General features: G+C 41.3%; 1 protein-coding gene across 5 annotated transcripts in view; it reads right to left on the bottom strand.

Annotated features, from left to right (window-relative positions):
- The window catches only part of BAIAP2L1 (BAI1-associated protein 2-like 1), a 76010-nt gene that overhangs the window by 35860 nt on the left and 15812 nt on the right, over positions 1 to 24338 (bottom strand). For 3 of the 5 annotated variants that reach the window (XM_014550345.1, XM_014550347.1, XM_005879406.2), the window contains exons 2-3: positions 15146 to 15221; positions 7607 to 7693 (exon numbers count right to left, since the gene is read on the bottom strand). In XM_014550345.1, the coding sequence (XP_014405831.1) occupies positions 7607 to 7693; positions 15146 to 15221 (163 nt within the window). Of the gene's footprint in view, positions 1 to 7606; positions 7694 to 15145; positions 15222 to 23107; positions 23189 to 24338 lie in introns of those variants that run through there. The other 2 variants (XM_014550344.1, XM_014550346.1) reach the window with 2 other exon arrangements.

Genomic DNA, 24338 nt, shown 5'->3' with positions numbered 1-24338 from the left:
AGAATTTCATAGGTAGCATCTACAAATCGTTAACTTAAAAATGTAAATTTTAAACAATCAGAGAAATGATTGGTATATTGAAGTAGTCCCCCAACTAAGTCCCTCTTCCTTTATATATAGTAACAATCCACATTTTTTTTCCTGTCAATGTTTTGAATTATCTTAACACTTTGTCTAATTTAACAAGTATCTCATTGTTTTAATGCATATTACTTTAAGTAGTAATGGTTGAATTTTTTCCATGTTTGTTTACTTACTAATTAAAAGCCATCTTTTATGACAAAAAAAAAAAATCAGAAACAAACCCCGTATTGGTCCTGGCACCATAGTGCCACCCTCTTCACAGAGCTGGGACTCCACCGCAGCACCAACAGAGGAAAATGTAAAGAAGGGAAATGTAGGCAGTGATAAAACATGATGAGTAAATGAGTGACATATGAATTCAAAGAAATATGAATGGGATGCTAAACTTTGAAAAGCAGTGCACAAAAGTTTTCATATAGCCACAGATTTTAATTATGTAAAAAAGAGATATTTTAAAATAATATAGAAACTGTTTATTAGTTTTATTTTTAGTAATTTTTAAAAAATGAAGTACATTTTTATACTCATTATAAAATCAAAGTATAGTTCTAAACTTCTTAAAGGACTCATAAGCTATTTTAATAGATTTATATGTTGCCCTGGCTGTTGTTACCTAATGGTTAGAGTGTTAGCCCACGCACCAAAGGGTCTTGAGTTCAATTCCTGGTCAAGGGCACGCACCTGGTTGCAGGTTGATCCCCAGCCCCGTGGAAGGCAACCAATTGATGTGTCTCTCTCACATCGATATCTCTTTGTCTCTCCCCTCCCTCAAATCAATGGAAAAAATATCCTCGGGTGAAGACTAGGTAGAGAATACAAGTGAGATGAGATTAAAATATTCAATATCTATGCAGAGAACAGACCTCATTCAGTCACACATTTCTTTTGTTGCAACAATGGAAGCTGCTGCTGCTAGCTGTGGCCTGAGTCATGAGCACTTGCCTCACATGTACATCAGCTTCACAGCCTTCGAGTTACAGGAAGAGGCTCATTCTGGACAGAGTCCAGGTCTTAGTTGTAAAGAGCTTGCCATGTAATTTGCCTCTGTGGTCACCTTGTAATTTTTATTTTATCTGTGAACCCATGCTCCTAAAATATATTTTTAAATATTTTTTTTATTGATTTCAGAGAGGAAGGGAGAGGGAGAGGGAGAGAGAGATAGAAACAATGATGAGAGAGAATCATTGATTGGCTGCCTCCTGTACACCCCACACTAGGGATCGAGCCTGTAACCCGGGCATGTGCCCTGACCGGGAATTAAACCTGCAACCTTGTTCTAGCGGGACAATGCTCCATCCAACTGATAAACCTGGTCAGGGCTGGACCAAGTTTATTAATGCTGTAAATGACAGCCATGGTTTCAAGAGGGCCCAGAGAAACCTGGTTCACAGAGTCTGAATGGAAGAGCCCAACCCCCGGGTCTGATACACTCTTTTAGTTGCTCAACAAACATTTTAAGCTCATCCTAGAGCAGCGGTCACCAACCAGTAGTCCGAGGACCACTGATGGTCTGTGAGGTCCGAAAGGTTGGCGACCGCTGTCCTAGAGTGTATCTAGCTCTCACAGCCTTGCCTCACCAATTTTGCTGAGCAGGGCAAGGGCTGGCACATTCGTTATAAGTGCCACCTCCCCTCCAGAATGTCCCTACAACAGACGCTGCTAAAGGACCATACCCCCACCCCCGAGGACTGCTGCATTTCCAGTCATGCCAACAAAACCCACTTGCTGTGTTATTCACACTGTGCGGGGCCAACGACGGCTCTCACGGGGTTACGCAGTGGCTACAAGGCAGCACACGGGGACATGCTGCAAAGCACAGAGCGAGCTGAACTGTCTGAAAGATTTCTGACCAAGCTGGGTTCTACTTCAGGTATTCCATTTCTCTGGTGAAAAGCTGAGGAGAATGAGGCCATGACTGGAGGTCAGTAACAGTGCCGCTGGGCTGCCTGCATATTCCAGGGGGCTGGGGAATGGGTGCCACAGCCTTTTGAGTCATTACCGTCTATTACATTTAGTGTGAATTAACTAAGACACCCCACACTGGGAACTTCTCAGAAGCGGCAATTATGCTTTTTGGTTGTTTCTTCTCTTTCCTTCTTTTTTATTTTTGGTGACAAAATACACATAATTTACCAATAGTGACATTCAGCATATTCACAATATTGTACAACCATCACCATCATCCAGTTCAAAGCCATTCCACTGCCTGAGAAGAAAAACCTGCACCCGCTAAGCCTTTCCCAACCTCTCCGCCCCGCAGCCCTGGCAGCCGCCACCTGCTTCCCATCTCGTAAGGGTCTGCTGGGTGGACATTTCACATGCATGGAATCATACACACGTGACTGTTCAGCCTGCCTGCTTTCATTGGGCATGCTGGAGTGTGGATCTGTACGTCATTTTCGTATTACTGAATATATTCCCACGTGTGGCTATGCTATATGTTGTTTATCCACCAGCTGCTGGACGTGTGAGGTGTTTCCACCTCTGGCTGTTGTGAATAGTGCTGCCTAGATTCTGTGTGGGCACAGGTGTCATATCTCTGGAATAGTATCTAAGAAATGGCATTGCTGGCCCTAACAAGTTTGGCTCAGTGGATAGAGCATCAGCCTGCGGACTGAAGGGTCCCAGGTTCGATTCTGGTCAAGGGCACATGCCTGAGTTGCAACCAATCAATGATTCTCTCTCATCATTGATGTTTCTATTACTCTCTCCCTCTCCCTTCCTCTCTGAAATCAATAAAAAAAATAAGGTTAAAAAAAAAGAAAAAGAAATGGCATTGCTGGGTCCTGTGGCAACTGTTTAAACTGAGGCACTGGCAGGCTCTTTTCCGAGGCAGCTGCTCCATTTTACATGCCTGCCAGCAATGTGTGAGGACTCGACTTATCTCTGCCAACACTGTTATCATCTGCCTCTTTAATGACAGTCACTATGTCGGATGTGAACTGGTATCTCATTGTGGTTGCGATTTGCATTTCCCTAGTGGCTGACGATGTTGAGCATCTTTTCATGGGCTTGTTGGCATCCTTACTTTTTAATACTTTTATAGGAAAGAGCACCAGAGGAAGTGCAGTCACCCCCAAACTTTCAGAATGTCACTTTCAGAATGTAACCCAGCCATGGCTGTCCCTCTCTACTGTTACATCACCATGGGCTTGGGAACGTGCACCAGGCCAGGCCTCATTCATGTCATGATTCTATCCATACCCATCTTCCGGGTCCTCCTTCCTCAGCCTGTCACAGGGGCCACCTCCCTTTGCAGTTTCCTGTGCATCAGACCTGAGTCACCCTTTCTTGCCTTCCTTGGTTTGTGTGTCAGAACTCAGTGGTTTTGTTTCCTACACATACTTCAAGGCCCAGCACAGTGCCACAGAGTAGGAACCGCCCATCTGTAAGAGGATGCGAGTGAGTGGCTCTCGTGAACATTAACAGCGGCAGTGGGGAGGCGGCGCCCCCTGGGCCTGAGCCACCACCTCTCCCTGCGGCCGGTATGGCTGCTAGGACCCCTGAGCGGCTGTTCCTGGCTATGGGCAGAGAGCATGAGAACAAGGGCCGCTACATTCTCCCCATCCTGAGTTGATAGGACACACAATATTTTTCAAGAAGAAAAAGACCAATTTGAATCATTGTGAAAATTGGGTTTAAACAAGACAATTAGCTCTGCACACACTTCAAAATTCAAAGCGTTATGAGAATGGGCAGGTACAATCAAGTGTATTGAAACATGGGCAGCGATGTAGCAAGTTACACTCAGGAGGCACTAGATGTGAAACGGAGGCACCTTGATTCGACAGCTTAGCTTTTACATCTGTAGTTCCTTTTACTAAGTGTAGAACATCATTTCCACATTGAGTTACTTCAAAGCTGGGAGAAGGAATGCTTTTCTTAGAACTCCGATTATGTCTTAAGGAAACACAAAATACAGACTTACACATGCCGGGTCCGTCGCAGACCATTCGGTGGTGGGCTATTTAACACAGCCTTTTACCTGCTGAGCCACACTGGGCAGGGTCAGCTTCACTGCCTCAAAATAAAGCCCGTCAGAAAAAGCACATCTTTGGACATATACACAATTAAGTCGATGCGCTAGGCACAGAGCTGGCAGACTGCCTGCGTCGAATTAACTGGCCATTAACCGGCTGGGTGACCTCAGCAGTTACTCCCTTTGAGCCCGTTTCCCCGCCTGTAAAATGGAGACAATGGCAGGTGCTTCAGAGGGCTGTGTGATGAGGAGAGGAGTCAGTATCTACAAGGCGCTCAGAACAGTGCCTGGCACTCAGCAGGTGCTATGTTCACCAAATAAAATAAATTCCCTATTCATTGTTTTCTGTTTTTGTGGGATGGATTTTAATCTCTTTAAAGTGAGTCAAACTTGCAATGAAAAGATAAGTGGTTTGGGTCAATAATAACTGCTCTGGCTCAACTTAGCTCTCTCATCAACTCGGGTATGAATTCCTTTACCTAAACCTTAGGATTATATTAATATTTTTGTGAATTCATAACACTTCCTTTAAAATATTTCAAATTTTCTCCTGCTTTTTTTTTTTTAAGACCTAAGACCATCAAGTTGAATTCTGAGTATCAACGGGGCAAAACTGTAATAAATATATATTTTTTAAATTGCAAGACCTATAAACATTCTATTAATAACAAAAGAAACCTATGATTTTTTAATGTTCCCTAGTGGACATTAATATTCTGAGGGGACAAAAAACTTCCGTTTTGTGCCCAATTTAAGAAACTGGCCCAAACAATTTAATAAGCAATTCAAATTCAAAATAATGTAATAGCTGACTAAATGGGAACAAAATAACAGTCTAAATTTATGTAATGGTGAGCTGTAAGGATCTCAAAGCAAACTCATCAACTCCCCAAAGAAAGTCTCCTGTTATTCCTTGAGAAATAAATGAGAACAAGTTTTATTTTTGTATGCTTTAAGGATGCTAAAACAGGTTCAAAGTTTCTTTTAAATATTTTGCCAAAACATTTCCCACTGACCATGTGTTTTTCCTTTCTACCTTTTCAATATTTTCTAAGTTTTTAAAAATAAGTGTTGTTTGATTTAGGGACAAAACTGGAAGTTTTGCATGCATTTCAGTTTTGTTAATCCTCACCCGAGGATATTTTTCCATTAACTTTTAGAGAGAGTGGAGGAGGAGAAATAGAGAGAAACATCGATGTAAGAAAGACACATCATTTGGTTGCCTCCCACACGAGTCCTGACCTGGGCCAGGGATTGAGCCTGTAACCGAGGTATGTGCCCCTTGACCAGAATCGAACACGGGACCCTTCAGTCCGAGGGCTGACACTCTATCCACTGAGCCAAACAGGCTAGGGCTCAGTTTCCCCTTTTAAATGAGTCCAGTTCTTTGACTTATGTATGTGACCGCAGGCACACACCCTGACAACCTGAGTCACATGACTTACTACATACCAATTAAACACAGGGGATTAAAATATTTTACCTGCCAAATCCTGACTACAGACCTCTGGTTTCTGGCTTTTTGTTGTTTGCTCATTGCTCCCAACAAGGCAAGATGGTTAAGCTCTCAAGCTTCTTACATGGTTGTGGTTGCTAGGATCACGCTGCTCATGCCTACTAAACCCAAGCGCTTAGATACTAAACCCACTGCTTTTCTTTGGAGAAAAGGATATCAATAAAATCTAGAAAAGTGAGAAAAATACGATCTAACTTAGGTCTTTCTCTTTTTCCTATGAATTTTCCACTACACTTCCATACAGGGAATTTAAACAGGTATAGGGAAGTATTTTAGTCTAAACTAACAATAAAATGAACTAAGCAAATAAAAAAATATTGGCCTCCGAAAGCAACTCTTACTAGGACAAAACTTTACCATGGAGTTGATATAAATGAATAGAAAATTAATAACCATATGAGATAACAAATATAAGCAGAAGGACAACTTGAAACAAAAATAACACCCAACAAAAGTTACTTCCATTCCCTCTGAATAAAACACATATCCACATGAAACTCCACCAGTGCAACATACTTTCCTTACTGGAATGGAAGTTTTAAGCCTGTGTTCATAACAACACGGGTTGCTGTGGAAATAGCTGATTCAACATTATGAACTCACAGCTGAATAAAACAAGGTGTGGAACAGAAGTCTTATTTAAACAGTGGCCAGAACCATAAAACAAAATCGGCAAACTGAGCAACGGTGAGTCAGAGCATCCTGAGTTTTAATGTGAGGGTCATGCATGTTTCCCCATATAGGATGTTTCTTTTTCATTTAGTCCTATATTTTGGAACCCTATAAACATCGAAGGCACCCCTCCATGTCCCAGTGAATAGTTTATCACACTGACCCTGCTCAGGACAGAGTTACTCTAGTTTAGGCCTCGCCAGAACCTACAGAGCCAACAGAACCCAAGTCAGGGAGGGTTCTAAAAATTTTCTGTGTGTAATTGATTCTGTTAAATACAGTACTGACTTATCCATCATACAGCACCCCTTCAGGCTTAGGCTTCATCTCCAGGTTCTAAGACAATAAATGCTACAAGTACAAAACCCAATTTTTAAGTCAGAGAATGTTAACGAGCACCCAGACCCACTTCACAGCCAGCAGCCCAGTCTCCAGCCCCAGCCCTGTCACCACACCTCAGATTTTTCCTTCACTTTTATGGTGTTTTCCAAGCAATGCTGCAAACCCTCGAGACACCTGACGTAGAAATGGGGTGAGTTACATGAACTTTAAAGTGTATGCTCTCTGCTTCCCTCTCCACCTTTAACGGGAGACAGACCCCCTTTTCTTTCATCAGGCACACACTTTACCAATCTTTGCCTCTGGCTTTCTCAACCTTCCAAATTAGAGCATTTTGAAGTCAAAAATTGACCCTTTATAAAACATATTTGACAAGTTTTAAAACTGATGGTTATGTGTGGGGCTAGTGACAAAAAAAAAAAAATGGACCTTTCCCCCTTAGGAGATGGGCCAGGAGGAACTGGCTCTGTAAATAGAAACCCAGATAGATTCCCCTGGCAGCTGGCACCACTGAGGGTGTGGCTGCCCTCGCGTGTGCACAGGAGACCAATTCATACCAGCAAGACCGGAAAAATCACAACTGAGAAGCAACTGTGGAAGCAGGGAGAGCCAAGAACAGAACGCAAAGGGCTGACTCTCTGATAGGTGAGTCACAGGAAACCCTCTCGCCAGACCAGAACCCGCCCAGCTCCTTCAGTTGAGAATGTAGGTCAAAGCTCCCTGGGCTTTGGGCTTCAGGGGGAAGGGCTGAGCCCAAGCCTCAGGGGCAGAAGCCCAATTCCTAAGGAGCAGGGAGGCAGGGCACAGGCTTTGGCCTGCCCTCTAAGCCTCCACCTTCGACACACCACAGTGAACTTGATCATCCCAGAAGTGGCCACACTGGGGTGCTGGGCTAGCTCTCCTTTCTAGTCCCGATTTGCACCATTCACACGTTCTTATCAGCACTCGCAGGATGAAGGGCCCCGAAACCGCTGTTCCAGCCGAGCGGGGTTTACACATAATGACGATCAGCTCACCCAGCTCTGTCGACACAGGGGACCCGGTGGCAATCTCACCAATCTTGGCCACTCCATCGTAGTAGGCTTTCCCCGCCAGGATCATAGCTAGACAGGGAAGGTGACACACAAAATCATCACTTAGATGAGAAGAGGAAGCGACACAGAGGTTTTCTTCCAAGCATCTCGCAGTCCCTTTGGCTCTGGGAAGGTAGGGCGTGTGCCCAATAGCTGTGCTGGGCAGAGGCCCCACCACTGACAGCACCACGGGACCCGTGCCTATGACCAGCCCCAGGGAACTGCGTGCCGTGCAGGCACTGGAAGTCTAGAGGAGGCCCTGCCTGCTCCTGATGCCAGTTCTAGGATGGATGTATTCCTAACATAAACGCTATGTGCATATATGCATGACCCATGGACACAGACAGGCCTGGGCGGGAAGGAGGGCTGGAGGTCACTGGGGGGATAAAGGGGAAATCTGTAATACTTTCAACAATAAAGATAAATTTTAAAAAGTTGCAGCTTTTACTATCTATGTATACAAGTTCAGAAAACATAATGTTCTACCATACAGTTATTTCATAAGACTGAGGATGACCTTAAAGTAGAATCATAGGAAGAACAATAATAAGTCGCATTTGTGTAGACTTTCCAAGTCATTGCTTGAGTTGTTCTAGCTGCGCCCGGTTTCATGAAGGGGAGTGGACTGGAGACATTCTGGGTCCTTCCCAAGGTCAATGGCAAGGCAGAGGGCGTGCACACAATGCCAGCTAAGGCACTTCACTTCCTCAGCTCTGAATTACAGTGTTTTTTGATTCTTTGGCCTCAGAACTGAGAAAGGGATAACAGCACCTAAAAACAAGTTCGTAGCCAGCAAACTGTCAAGGTAATATACACAATATTTTAGCACAAAGATTTTAAATGGCAAGGTACTAATAAGCTGAAATGCAAATTTGTGGGAGAATGGTATACAGGATTGTACAATACTTAAAATTTTTGGTCTGAATCCACACATGGAAATAAAATTTTTCATTATCTGTTCACTTATGTTTAAAACTATTTAACCTTCTTATTCTAGTAAAATATCCTTGATTTTATGATAAAGTTGAATTACCTTTCAAAATTATATAATTTATCCAGAATAAGGAATAAAAAATTTTCCTAATTTTGCTTCCCTCTGTGAATACATGAAGAGATTTTCTACCACTTATTGTTTTAAGGAGTGAAGAATATTAGTTCTATTTTATGTATTTAAACTTTGGGGGTTAACATTGGTTAATTACATTATTTAAATTGCAGGTCTACAACTTCTTAATATGACATCTGTATACTCTATTATGTGCTCACCACCTGAGGTGACTAGCCTCCTAGTCACCATGTGTTTTTGAACCCCTCTGCCCTCTTCGACCTCCCCTATCCTATTTCCCCTCTGGTAACCACCACTCTGTTGTAACTATGAGTGTGTTTGTTGTTTTTTTATTTATATCCCACATATGAGTAACATCATATGGTTCTTCCCCTTTTCCATCTGACTTATTTCACTTAGGAAAATATTCTCAAGATCCACCCGTTTTTGCAAGTATTTTTGCAAATGGCAATATTTCATATTTTTTATGGGTAAGTAGTATTCCATTGTATATATGTCCCATATCTTTTTTATTCAATCATCTTCAAAAGATACTTAGGTTGATTCCATGTCTTGACTATTATGAATAATGCTACAATAAATATAGGGGTACACACATCTTTACAAATAAGTGTTTTCAAATTTTGGGGAGTAGATACCCAGAAGAGGGATTGCTGGGTCATATGGTAGTTCCATTCTTAATTTTCTGAGGAACCTCTATACTATTTTCCATAGTAGCTGCACCAATTTACATTCCACCAGCAGTATACAAGGGTTCCCTTTTTTCCATGTCCTCTCCAACACTTGTTTCTTATTTTATTGATAATCGCCATTCTAAAAGATGTGAGATGGTATCTGATCATATTTTGATTTGCATTTCTCTTATAACTAGTACTGTTGAGTGTCTCTTCCTGTATCTACTGTCTTCCTTGGAAAAGTGTCTATTTAGACACTCTTTAGACACTCTGCCCACTTTTACATTGAATTATTTTTTATTGTTGTTGAGTTGCAGGAGTTCTTTATATATTTTGGATATTGTTTGAAAAGATCTCCCAAACAGCTGGCTGCCTTCTAGTTTTGTTGACTGTTTCTTTTGCTGTGCAGAAGCTTTTTAGTTTGATGCAGTTTTACTCATTAATATTTTTTTTACTTCCCTTGTCTTTGGAGTCAAGTTCACAAAATAACCCTCTGAGACCAAGTTCCATAAATTTAGTGCCTATGTTTTCTTCTATGTATTTTATTCTCAGGCCTTTTAAATTATTTTGTTAAAAAATTTTAATATAGTGTCAAATAACAGCATAATTTCATTCTTTTGCATGTGGCTTTCCAGTTTTCCTAACACCATTTATTGAAGAGACTTTCCTTTTTTCCATGGTATGTTTTTGGCTCCTTTGTTGAAAAGTAGTTGCTTATATATACATGGGTTTATTTCTGGGCTCTCAAGTCTGTCCCATTGGTCTGTGGGTCTGTTTTTCTGCCAATACCAGAGTGTTTTGATCATTTTAGCTTTGTAGTATAGTTTGAAGTTAGGGAGGTTGGATACCTCCAGCTTTGTTCTTTTTTCTCAGTATTGCTTTGGCTATTCGAGGTCTTTTGTGGCTCCAGACAAATCTGAGGTTTTTAAAAAATATATTTTTATTGATTTCAGAAAGGGAGAAGGAGAGAAAGATAGAAACATCAATGATGAGAGAGAATCATTGATTGGCTGCCTCCTGCACAACCCCTACTGGGGATCAAGCCTGCAAGCCAGTCATGTACCCTTGACTGGAATTGAACCCGGGACCCTTCAGTCCACAGTCCGACGTTCTATCCAATGAGCCAAATCCGGCTAGGGTAATCTGAGTATTTTTTGTTCTATTTCTGCAAAAAATGTCATTAGGATTTTGATGGGGATTGCATTAAATCTGTATATTGGACTAGGTAATACGGCCACTTTAACAATGTTAATCCTTCTAACCAATGAACACGGATCATCTTTCCACTTCTTTGTGTCTTCTTCAATTTCTTTTAACAATGTATTGTACAGGTCCTTCCCCTTCTCTGTTAAGTTTATTCCTAGGTATTTTATCCTTATGTTGCAGTTGTAAATGGGACTGTCTTCTTTATTTCTCTTCCTCATATTCTGTGGCGAGTATTAGGAATACAACAGATTTTGTATATTGATTTTGAGCTTGCAACTTGAGCAGACTATTCTCTTCTCCCTCTCTCCTCCTCCTGATACATCTATTATCCTTAGGTTGCTCTGTCCAGTGAAGTGAGATAGTTCTCCTAGAGATTTTTCCTTTTCTTAAACTCTTAGTCCTCTCTTCTTTCTCCTGGATCACTTTTAGGTTTTTATCTTTGAGTTTGCTAATTCTCTCTTCCATCTGGACTGCTCTATTTCCAATGCTCTCTAATATATTATTCACTTCATTTATTCAGCTCCAGAATTTCTGTGTGGTTCTTTTTTATAATTTCAACCTCTTTGGTCAAGTACTCCTTTTGTTCATTAACTTTATTCTTGAGTTCAGTAAACTACCTTTCTGAGTTTTCTTGTATATCCTTGAGTTTCTTCATAACTACAATCTTTTTTGTTGTTGTTGTTAATCCTCACCCAAGGAAATTTTTTCATTGATTTTTAGAGAGAGTAGAAGGGAGGGGGAGAGACAGAGAGAGAAACATCAGTGTGAGAGAGATACATTGATTGGTTGCCTCCTGCACATGCCCTGATCAGGGCCAGGGATTGAGCCTGCAACCAAGGTACGTGCCTTTGACTGTAATTAAACTTGGTTTACCCTTCAGTCCACAGGCCGATGCTCTATTCATGAATCCAAACCAGCTAGACCCATAACTGCAATCTTGAATTCTCTGTTATTTACATCACTGTCTTCCATTACTTTGATATGATTTCACTTTTCATTTTCTTTCTATGCTTCCGTGTACGTTGGTTGTTCATGGTGCTTGATGGACTATTTCTTGCCCATCAAGCAGTATGCAAGGGTTCATACTGCTTCATGAAGGGGAGTGGACTGGAGACATTTCTTTGTGGACTATTTCTTTGGGGTAATGCTCTCTTCTTAGATACTGTTTTGCTCTCAACAATTCAGCCAGTTGATAGGTAGGGTGCTTTCTTTTGTTTTCCAGTAGGTGGTGCTACATTGCAAGTTTATGTTTTCTCTTGCACTGTTTGCACCTCTGGGATCATGGGTGTCCTCTCTGTGACCAGCTCATCTTGGTTATGAAGCACCTCCACTGTGATAGGGGAATGGCTTTGTGAGCTCTCAGAGCTACCTCCTTTTTCTGCTGTGTTTTTGGCATTGCTGGGCTTTACCAGGGTGTGTTGGGGAGAGGAGGCAAGTCTGTGATCTAGCAGTTCTGCTCCACCGGTCCAGTTAGGGCTGTTGGCCCCCCACTTCCCAGACACCTCTACCTGGTTCTGCTATGATGGGGAACAAGGAAAGGAGATGCCTTTTCAGGGAGATAAACTGCTTCTGTCCTTCTTAAACTGCAGCTCAGCTCCTCCCCTCGCTACCACACTAGCCTAAGCAGCGGTGGGTGTTGAACTTTGTCCGAGGCTACAGTCCCTGTCCTTCCTCCTGTCATGCCTCCAGTATACCCACCTGGAGATGTCCCAATATGTGGCTCTTTCAGGTGTGTCTGTGTGCTGAACAGGGGAATCTTTGTGGGGTTATAGTTGTCTGACTTGTAAATTGAAGGGGAGAAACAATGGAGTCTTCTTATTCTGCCATCATACTGACATCACTCTCATATTAGTGCTATTTTAGTGGTTAACCAACTACTTCATCAATCTAATTTACATACTTCTACCAGATGATTTTTCCTTAAAATATGATTTCATTAGGTTACAGTTTCACTCAAAAAACCTTATGGGCCTCCCACTGCTCAAGAGTTAAGCCCACAGTCCAGAGTTCATCATAGATTTTTAAGTAATGGCCTTCAAAAAAATCACACCTCCCAGAATTTCCAGCCTGTGTAGTCTTCTACACACTGATGGGTGGGTTGCTTTGGACAATGGGGGGAGCAGCTAGTGTAACTCCCACAGGGGCCTGCACTCTTGCAGGAGGGAGTGAGCCACAGCCTATTCCAGGTGACTGTAGCTGCAGGAGTCAGACTGAGGGGCCCAGAGAACTGCACTGCCTTTATATGACCATGAGAAATAATAAACTATTGTTGTCTTACCCATGCCAGTGTGGACCCCAGGTCTGGCTTGGATACTGTCTTTTCTGCCTGAAGTGCTCTATGCAGCCATCTGCCTACTAAAACCTAATATCTATCTGCTAGCTCAGCTCCTACAAGGCCTCCTGCCTGCTCATCCTGTGCTTGTCGTTAGCTGTGCATGTTATCTTGAGTTATAACTGAACTGCTGACTGCACATCTGGCCTCTTTAATATAGTAAAAATCCTTCCTAAGGACTTTACAAATTTATCTAAATATCTCAAAGCCCAGCAAAGCCTAGATGGCCTGCATTAATTCTGGAAACACCTTCGGAAGTGTGGAATAGCCCCCAGAAGGTGTTAAAGTGATGAGCCCTTTGGGGAGAAGCCTTTTTAGCAGGAGGCTAAGTGGCAGGTTATTCACTGAGTCACCTTGTAAAACTACCTGAGGCAGCAAATGCTAGAAGGAAAATCACTGCAGGTCCTGGTGATTCCCTTCCCAGGGGCATCTCCAGCAATGACTTTGCAGCCTTGTGACTAAGCAGTCACCAAGGGAGAGTCAGCTGAGCAAGGTCCTGCTCTTTGAAGGAGGGAGGGGGCACCTGCAGAAGTCACTGGAGTCACTGATACTGCTGAAGGGTGAGGGAACAAGTCCTAGGCCTGTTGCACTTCCTGACGCTGGAAACATCCGGCAAACGGCACAGAGATGCAGAAGTAAATAAGCAGCCTACTTCTCCAGCAACTACCACAACGGGGCACCCATCATCAAGAGTCTAGTCAGCAACCCCCCTTACCTGGGGCATGCTCATGTGGAAAGTGTGTGAGGCCACAGGTTTATTTTCAAAATACCAGCAGGAAGCACCCAAAGGTGGGGCATGGTGAAGGAGAAAAATAAGAGCTATATCTGAAGTCTTTTTCAAACCTAACCATTAGACACTGAGTGCTCTACTTATGCTCCTTGGGGGCCTTAATGAACCCTGCTAGAGGGTGAAACTGGGTCTGAGTATTTTGGGGGTGATGATTGCTACCAAGGGAAAACTGTTCTGACCAGGTTAGAATTTGGTGTTTGTTAGCACCTCCAGTTTTTAAGGTGATCACTGACAACACTCACCTTTTAGCAGGAAAACACATGTGGAGATGCATGCCAGTTTCCTCCAATGAAATCTCTTCAAAATAGCAGACAAACTGGTTCTCAGAGAGAGTGCTCACATTCATTTTGAAGAAAGCACTCATTATAAATTGAGAATCTACGTTCAATCTTTAATTTAGATGTTTTTCCATTTAGGCTAAACGTTTAACTTCTCACATAATCATCAAAAGGGATATACTCAAAGGCAAGAAATTCTTCTACATAAGTAAAAGGAGAATAATTTCTTTGCTGCGGGATACGAACATCAATATTTTAAGTATACATTTTAAATGTTATTAGTTCATAAATAATTTGGTTGAAAAAGTAGAAAACATGTTTTTGGCATTGATAAAGACTGAACCATGTCAAAAAGTATGATTTAATCATTAAAATACATAGCAGCTCTGGCCAGTGTGACTAAGTGGTTAGAGCATGGCCAGAGCACCGAGGGTTGTGGGTTTGATTCCTGGTCAAAGGCGAATACCAGGGTTGCAGGTTGGATCCCCGGCCTCAGTTGGGGCTCGTGCAGGAGGCAACCAATCTCTGTGTCTCTCTCACATTGAAGTTTCTCTCTCTCTCTCCACCCCCCTCCCTCCCTTCCACTCTCTCTCTCTCTCTGTTTAAAAAAAAAAAGAAAAGAAAAGAAATCAATGGAAAAAATGTCTTTGGTGAGGATTAACAAAACAAAAAAAAGAAAATACTTGTACATAACTCATAGTAGCTTATTATTTAATGTACTCATTTCAAATATACTAATATCCTATTATTGCCAAGTTTTGTAGATTAAATTATTTGTAAATAATTTCTACCAATTTAAAGATATTTTAAAAATTTAAAATCAAGCATCTAAAAATAATTAAGTAAAATATTTACTGAATGGCTTTTAAAAATATATATATTTTTTAATTTATTTCAGAGAGGAAGGGAGAGGGAGAGAGAAACATCAATGATGAGAGAGAATCATTGATTGGCTGCCACCTGCATGCCCCACACTGGGGATTGAGCCCACAACCTGGGCATGTTCCCTGACTGGGAATCGAACCGTGACCTCCTGGTTCATAGGTCTATGCTCAACCACTGAGCCACGCTGGCCGGGCCTGAATGGCTTTTATATGTGCTCTATATTTATAAATTTAGAAAACAGACAGACTTACCATTAACAGCTTTTTCATAATTTTTTCCTAGGTTTATTAAATTTCGTAGCCGGGGATTGAACTGTTCCATAACATTCTGGAAAACAAACAGAACAAACAAATTAATAAAGTAAGTGGCCAGCACCAGTCATCTTTAGATGCTGTTACTACACAGAGCCTGGGACACCTATGTGAACCCGTTGGGAATGCTGACTTGAAGACAGTGAGGGCACTGATGACCAGGGTGCTTACCCTGGTAAGGGGTCTGTAACCAGGCCAGTTCTCCAGTTGTCCAAGGGCTGCCTTGGACCTACTTGTAAATGGAGCAAGTAGTAGACAGGCTGCCTCTACAAAGCAAACCCTGCAGGGGCTGTGAGCCCTGAAGCTGATGCCGCCTGGTTTTAAGTAGGTCAATGGTTGTCATTCTCATGATGGGAATTTAATTATATGGGCAATGTGTTGGCTATCAATTGGACAGAAATGTCCAAGAGGCTGTGTTTTTACTCTGCCTAATTACAGGGGAGGGTGTGGGGTGAGCGTTGCTGATAGCTCTGGGACACTTTCTTCCTAGGTGGTCACTGCCCCTCACTCCCAGTAATCAGGGCATTTATTAAGTGCTTCTGGAGTAAGTCCTGTGCACTAGGTCTTGTGCAGAGCTGTGGACGGGAGACATGGTTCCCTCTCATGGATTTCACGATGCTGTATCTCTGCAGATGCCACACTTTTCTTTCTTTTCTTTTTTTTAAAATATATTTTATTGATTTTTTACAGAAAGGAAGGGAGAGGGATAGAGAGTCAGAAACATCGATGAGAGAGAAACATCGACCAGCTGCCTCCTGCACACCCCCCACTGGGGACGTGCCTGCAACCAAGGTACATGCCCTTGACCGGAATCGAACCTGGGACCTTTCAGTCCACAGGCCGAGGCTCTATCCACTGAGCCAAACTGGTTACGGCCAGATGCCACACTTTTCAAAACGTGGAGACAAATGCTATGTCAGGTGTAAGGCAATTATTTAGATGTTAGTCTAAATGTAAAATACCCTAAATCTGAAGCTCAGATAAGAAATCATACGTAGGGGACTCCGACTAGACTCAGAACATACAGTGGCTGAATACATTTGTTCCACCTGCTAACACTGAGCTTCACCATATGAATCCCTCCAGACACATGACTCAAGTCTCTTCAGCCCCTCTCCCGAAATGTTAACACTTGGAGAGGACCAGGCAATACAACAAATGAAAAACTAAGCAACGGCCAAAGGGGCAGATACTTGACACATGCTATTTCAGATATAAAGGTTCTCCATTATGGGTTAGAAGAGAGAGAACACAACTTTTATTTATTTTTATTTTTAATGTTTATTGATTTTTAGAGAGAAAGGAAGGGAGAGGGAGAGATAGAAACATTAATGAAAGAGAGACATTGATCGGCTGCCTCCTGTACACCTCCCTCTGGGGACTGAGCCACAACCTGGGCATGTGCCGTGACCGGGAATTGAACCAAGGACTTCTTGGTTCATGGGGTGACATTCAACCACTGAGCCACACCGGCTGGACCATAACTTTTATTAAATATTTAAAAATTTTATTTATTGATTTGAGAGAGAGAGATCGATTTGTTACTCCACTTATTTATGCTTTCATTGGTTGCTTCTTGTATGTGCCCTGACTGGAGATCAAACCCACAACCTTGGCGTACTGCAACACTCTAACCAACTGAGCTACCTGGCCAGGGCTAGGAGAACACAACTTTTATTTTATCAAACAGTGATAAAGGCTGATGAAAACCACACCTGCCTCACCTATCCCCACCCCTGACTCACCTATCCCTGCTCCTGCCTGGCCTTACTTACTCCCAAGAGCTGTTATTCTTGTATTTACTGTCATAGTTTTGAGTAATAGTCTTGATTTCTCAATTTTGGGCCATAACAATAGGCTCTCTGCTAGAGTTGATAAAGACATGGCTCTCCTTTCCCCAACCCTTCCTACATAGTTCAATGGCAATTTCCTGTTAAATCAATAGTCAGGGTTTTTTGTTACTTTGTAAATATTGGTCACTACAAATCAAAAAATGTACCAAGGATTACAGTTCCTTTCCTGGTATGGACTTTTTGTTTCTTGTGGGATTAACAATTGTCTCACCCCCTCCCCCATGCTTAATTTTCTACGTAGCTACCTTAAATTTTTCCACATGCTCTGTAGGATCTAGCAGAAGCCTATCAATAGTATTTTTCAAATGCGCAAAGTTGTCAGCTAATCTTCCATTCGCCCACTCCCCACCCCCACCCAGAACTTCCTCCAAGGACTCTCCGTCCTCTTGCCCAGTCTGGCCTGAGTGTCCCTGCTACGCTGTTGCCCTTGCATGTCCCTTCCTGGTCCTTCGTGTTAGACCTCTCACGACCTGGATCACACATCTTCCTCTTTCTTCATTTATTCCTACTTACTGAAGATCATTCTCCAAGAATGACCTAAGAACGGATGTGTGAAAGGTAAATTTGAGTACCTATGTGTCTGGAACTATCTTTATCTTGACATTTGATATTTTGCTAGAGTATTACAGATCAAAAGTGACTTTCCCTTAGAACTTGTAAGATAATGTTCCACTATCTTTAATATCCAGTTTTGCTATAGAGAAGTTGGCTATCATTTCTTCTTCCTTTCTATATAACATTTTTTGGGGGAGGAGGGGCGCTTATTTCTGGAAGCCTTTGGTTCATCCCTCCCTCCCTGTGTCCTGAAACTACATAATGGTTTTTCTCAGTATTTTTTTCATTTATTTAACTGAGCACTCAAAAGGCCCTATCTAATCTACATAGGAAATTATGTCCTTCAGGTCTGAAAAACACCCTGGAGTTATACTCTAAGAATTTTTCCTTTTTTATCTGATTTTCCACTTTTTGTTCTGACAGATATCCTCAACTTTACATTCCTTTCAATTCTCCTACTAGATTTTAAATGTTTTTGATATATTTTTAATTTGGGCTCTGTCAAGTTTTTTTTATTATTCCTCTTTATGTATTTATTTTTTATAATTCCTATTTTTTTATTATCCTTTTTAAAAGTATCCTGTTCTTGTTTTATGGAGGCAATATTGTCTCTTATTTCAATAAACTGTAGTTTTGGGTATTTCCTTTCAGTTCCCCATGTTATTTCCTGTTTATTTCTTCTCATTGCTTGGCATCCATCTGTCTTTGGTGTTGGAGGGTTTCCTCAACTGTCTGGTGACCCCTGATCAGTTCTTCGGGAGTAAATCCTAACGTGCCGGCTGGAAGCTGGTGAGTGTGGGGATGCATGCAGGGTGGCTATGGACCAGCAGGCTTCCTGTAGGGTGACTGACAGGTCGGCTGTAGACAAACTGGCCACGCAGCAGTAGCCAGAGGCCACGGGGTCATTCCAGAGATGTTTCTAATTCCCTGTCCTTGGGTGGGGGAAGGGCCATCACCAGGAGGTCTGCTTTCCCAGTAAGGAAGGGGGGTGGGAATCCCACAGTTTACTGAGCTGATTTTTACTGAATTCCTCTGTTTTTAGCTCTGAGTTTTACTCCCCCACCTCGGTGGGTATTTCCAAGTCACTATATTTTGAGATTAAATCTCCAGTCTGGCAGGCAGAGGACACTACTGGTTGGAGTGGGGAAGGGAACCTGGTAGTTTAACCATCTTGTAGAATGCCTGTTACTTCTCGTGTCCCCTCCCTTCTGTGGGGTCTGCTCCTCAGCCTTGGGGTACTCTAGTGAATGGCTCAGCTCTTATCAACACTCCCCCTGCAGGTTGTTGAGGTTCTCATAAGGCAGTTACTACTCCTCTGCCCATTTCTGTCACCCCAAATTTCTTTATGCTTTTTGTCAACTGATATTTCCTTTTTCAGGTCTCTACACTATGAATTTTTTAAAAAATAATATATTTTTATTGATTTCAGAGAGGAAGGGAGAGAGAGAGAGATAGGAACATCAATGATCAGCTGCCTCCTGCATGCCCCTTATTGGAGATCGAGCCCGCAACCTGGGCATGTGCCCTGACCAGGAATTGAACCGTGCCCTCCTGCTTCATAGGTCGGTGCTCAACCAGCTGGGCTACACTATGGGTTTACAGTTTTTAAAAAAAGTTCTTTTGCCCTCATTTTAACATATCTTCATTTTTAAAAAAAAGTAGAAAAACACAGGCAGTCTATCCATCGTGCTTCACTGGAAGTCCACTTGTCTTGCTTTATTTAAGCCAGCTGGCTGTTGAAGCCTCTTTCACGACCAGCAGCCACGAGGGCCCCAGCCAGCGCTGACTCCCTCACCAGTCTGTCTGCAAGTTGGGAAAACTACCTGAGCACGGGACCTGTAGCACAACCGCTACTTCCGTCTCTTTCCTCAATTCCCTTGGTTTGTTTTTAAGCTTTTTATTTTGAAAAAGCTTAGAATTCACAAGAAGTTGTAAAAATTGTACAGGGAATTCTTATGTATGCTTCCCCCCAAGACAACTTATATAACCAAGCGCCTTATCTAGCACATTATCAAAACTAGGAAACTGACATGGGCACAACATGATAAACTGAACTGTAGACATTATGTGGCTTGACCAGTTTTTATATCACTCATTTTTTTTGAAGAGGTGAACTGATTCTATGAAATTGTATCACATGTACAGATTTGTATAAATCATCCCCTCAATGATAATACAGACCTGTTCTATCAACACAAAGATCTTGCTCATGCTCCCCACTTCAGAGCCACACCCTTCCCCAGTCCTAACCCCTGGCAACCACTGATCTCAGTCACTACAGTTTTGTCATTGTGAAAATGTTATATAAATGGAACCATGTGACCTTTTGAGACTGGCTTTCTCACTCGGCACAAAGCCCTTAAGTACCATCCAAGTTTACTGCCTTTTTTTTTTTTTTTTTGGCCAATAGTATTCCACAGTATGGAAGTATCACAGTTTGCTCATCCTTATACCCACTGATCATATGGGTTGGTTTCCAGTTTTGGGCAATTTCAAATAAACCTGATACAGACCATCACATACAGGGTTTTGTGTGAATGTGAATGTCCCTATCTCTTAAGATAAACACTTGGGAGTTCAACTGCTGTGTCTTATGGTAGGTGTACGTTTAACTTTGTAAGAAATTGCTAAACTATTTTCAAGAGTGGCCATACCACTTTACATTACCATCAGCAATGCATGAAATTTCAATAATTTAAAAATCAAATAACTTCATTAGAAAATGGTTACTTTCTAATGAAAAGATAAAACGATTTTTCAAAGATCTCACTTAAAATTCTTATAATAATCTTATGAGGCTGAGTGTGGAGGGTAAGAATATAAGGAAACTGAAACAGAGCCAAGCCGGTCCTCTGGCAAACAAGAAGTCACAAAAAGAAGCCTGGACCTTTGTTCTTTCTCGAGACTATCCTTAGTTCCGCGTATCCAAAGAAAGGGAAAATATAACTTGATTTCTTTATATAATTCGTAAAATGTGTACATATAACTCCTATCTTAAAATGTCAAAAACAATGAGTTAATGAGAACTTCCAAAGTTAGCATTCAAGCATAAATCACTATCCAAATGATGCTACTGGAAAAAAAAAGTTTAAGACTTGAGAGTACAATCAACTTCACAGAAAACACAAGAGTTTTTAAGCTGGAAAGTTCAGCATATACTTCAATTATTTTTCTTTAGGCTCAGCTACAGAAATCTCCTCCCTGTAAATTTTGGCCTCTTTGAACAGTGGAAAATCCATTTCTACACTGGCTCTTGGCCATTAATTTAGCTATTTTAACTGAAGTACATGTATTTTTAAACCCAGAAACAAAAAAGCAGTGCTTCCTTTGTGTCCCACAAGCTATAAAGTTTTACAGGGGCAGTGGGTGTCCTTGTGAATTGGATGGTCCCATATTTTGGGGAGAGGACAGCAGTTGGGTCAAAGGTCATGCTGTGTCAAGGCTTATTAAGACCTGAATTTTTACAAAGCTTAAAATTTATGAAGTATCACCAGTTGTAACAAACATATCCATTTTAATTTAAACTAAGAATAAAAGGTTTAAGATACCAAGTATAAAAAAGATAAATTATAAAAGGTATTAACAGGCTGAGAACCACTATTTTATTGTAGTCAATAACAAAAGCTTAGTACATATTCCACCAGTTACTGGCTGGCAAGGAGAATAATTTGCCAAACTAGTTCCAACCAGAATGAGTTTAATTTCCATTCAGAGAAGAAGATGGGTAGCCTCGTCTGAAATGAAACGACCGGCACTATCGCTGTTCACCTGGCCGGGCCTCCTGTGAAGAGGGCTGGTTCTTTGGGTAGCTACGCCATAGAGATCACCGAGGATAGGCCACTGGGAACCCCCAGGCACGTTTCACAGGCTTTCTAGCTGGTCCACTTATCGCATGCATTTCCTCTATTCCTCAGGAATTACAGATCATGAGTTCAAAATGAATTATACAATCTTATGATGGTTTTAACTTCCGCATCATTTAGATTTTTCTTTAAGTTTTGAAAAAAGATTCCCTTTGCCAACCTAGAACTACAGACATGAAGCATAAATTAATACAATTATGACTCAGCGGTTCTCAACCTGTGGGTCGCGACCCCTTTAGCAGTCGAACCACCCTTTCACAGGGGTCGCCTAAGACCATCCTGCATATCAGATATTTACATTAGGATTCATAACAGTAGCAACATTATAGTTATGAAGTAGCAACGAAAATAATTTTATGATTGGGTCACAACATGAAGAATTGTATTTAAAGGGCCAGAAGGTTGAGAACCACTGAGCTAGATGTTTAAACTGAGCTGACTTTAAATTTTTTAAGAATTGGTTTCTCTGTTTCTTTTTCCAGTCCTCCCCACAACCAAGGACAAATTACTTGATATTTGAGGGCTTTATTTTTCTCAGTTGAAAAATGTGGGTACTATCCACCCTGGACTAAGCTTTAAAAGTGATTTAAGAATCTACAAGTAAATGGTTTTAGAACTTGATTCAGGTAGTGTATGTACGCTTGAAATTTTCCAGACTATTTTGTTCTATACACAGTCTCATACAAATTGGCTTAGCAATGTTGCAAATGCTTAAACTAATTTAGTGTCATGTGACAAGAACATCTGTTAATAAGGATTAAATATTTGAGAATACTTCTAGACAGACGTCATTCATAGAAAATCTCACTTCCTCCTTCCTCGTGTTCTTGGAAGCTGCCGTTCTGGATCAACATTGTCAATACTTGATTATGTCCCTGCCTTTAGGGACAATATTAGTGAGTAAATGTAGTAAAAAGGCAGCTGTTTGTGGCTAACAGATGGCTAGAAGAGTCATGTTTTTCAAACTCATCTTGAATGGGGGGGACAAGCCAACTAAAGGAAAATTAGACAACTGATATGCTTTTTGTTTGAAGTATTAAACTAGGGCAAAAAAACTCAGATTCAAATATATAAACACACAAAAAATGTTCCCTGTCACTTAAATGTGAACAAAGTTCCCTTTTAGTCTGTATTGTATATTTATGCTACTAGCTATTAGTGTGCACTATAAACCAATTTAAAACAAGGTTTATAAATCAATTTGATATAATTTGTAAGATGCCATCCCCATAGTAATGAGCCTGAAAAAAACTTTAGCCTGTACTGGCCAGTGTGTCTCAGTTGGTTGAACATCATCCCATGTACCAAAAGGTCGCCGGTTTGATTCCCCATCAGGGCACAAGCCCGGGTTGCAGGCTCAATCCCCAGTAGAAGGTGTGCAGGAGGCAGCTGATCTATGTTTCTCTCTCCACATTGTGGTTTCTTTCTCTCCCCACTGCCCCGTCCCTCTCTTTCCTTACCTCTCCTTAGCCTTTCCTCTCTCTCTAAAACATATTTAAAAAACAACTTGGGCCTGGAGTCCTTGGGCAAATCACCACCCTGTTGAGCCTCAGTCTCCTCCTCTATAAAATGGAAAGAACAATCATTTCCACTTCATGAAGTGTATGAAATGAGTAATAACTAATACTTACAGAGTACTTACTCTGTGCTCTTCCAACTACTCTTAGTGCACACCAAATCAGTGTGGCAATTAACATTGAAGACAGAAGCTTTCAAACATCAGTCAACTCTTCAAATGGAAGAACATTCCTATTTCCACAGGTGTCTCCAGGTATCTCACTTCCACCCTGTAACTTGCAATAAATGATACTAGCTCTCCGGCTCAAAGTGTCATGTTAGGAGGAGAGAGACCATGAATACAAAAACCTCAAGAGAGTGTGCAGCACAAAGGAAATCAAAAGTGTTATTACGTATCTGCTTTATCTAGTTGAGAACATTTTATTTCTTTTCCATCTGAGAGCCCTTCTGACATTGTTGGAGTGCTGCCGTTTCATCAGGCTCTATGCCTACTATTTCCCATGGATTGTCTCATTAGATCCTAACAACATGATTATTATTACGCCCATTTTACAGATGAGACAACGCATCTTTGAGATGGTACATTTAAACAGCTTACTGAGGTCCCAAAGGCAGCAAGAAGTGGTCAGGCCCGGCAACCTCCCTACTGACCTTTGCACTCACCCCTCTGACCTTGAAACAAGTTCCTTGAAGCACTTGTGCAATAAAAGTGAGATGAAAATGCTTTTATGATATAGAACCCGTTTAGTGTGAGGAATTACAGGAATCTCTACAATATTTTGTTTTTAGAAGTTTTCTTATAATCTTACTTCTGATTTTTTATGGATATAATGAATCTAATAGTATCCCAATATGGTGGACCAATTCTGCCCAGGCAAACAAATATTTCTGACCTCCTTTTCTTTCCTTTAAAAAAAAAAGAGAGAGAGAAAAGAAAAAGAAGATTCTACAACAACCTCACAAGAATTAATAATGATTAACACTGTCATATTGATTTCCTTTGCTGAAAAGGGATTAAAAGTAAAACATTACAGAACTACATTACAAAACCACAGGATGCCTAATCACCTCATCCAAGTCTCATATCTTGTTTTTTCTTCCCCAGAGGAAACTGTTAATTAAGACTGCTGTTAACTTCCTAACTTACTAAAAAGTATTTTATGCTTTTATATACACATTTAGTTATGATTAATAATTGTTTTGTGCATTTAATAAATGGTATCGTATAACACAGTTCACTTTCACACCTTACTTTTTTAATTTAACATTATGCCTCTGAGACCTGTCCACCTTGGTATATATTGACTGAATTTATTCTTATTTAACTTCTCTATGGTATCGCAG

The sequence above is a fragment of the Myotis brandtii genome, unplaced genomic scaffold (assembly GCF_000412655.1).
Source record: "Myotis brandtii unplaced genomic scaffold, ASM41265v1 scaffold6, whole genome shotgun sequence".
Lineage (NCBI taxonomy): Eukaryota > Metazoa > Chordata > Mammalia > Chiroptera > Vespertilionidae > Myotis > Myotis brandtii.
Note: the sequence above shows the minus strand (reverse complement) of the source record. Positions and strands in the feature narration are given on the sequence as shown.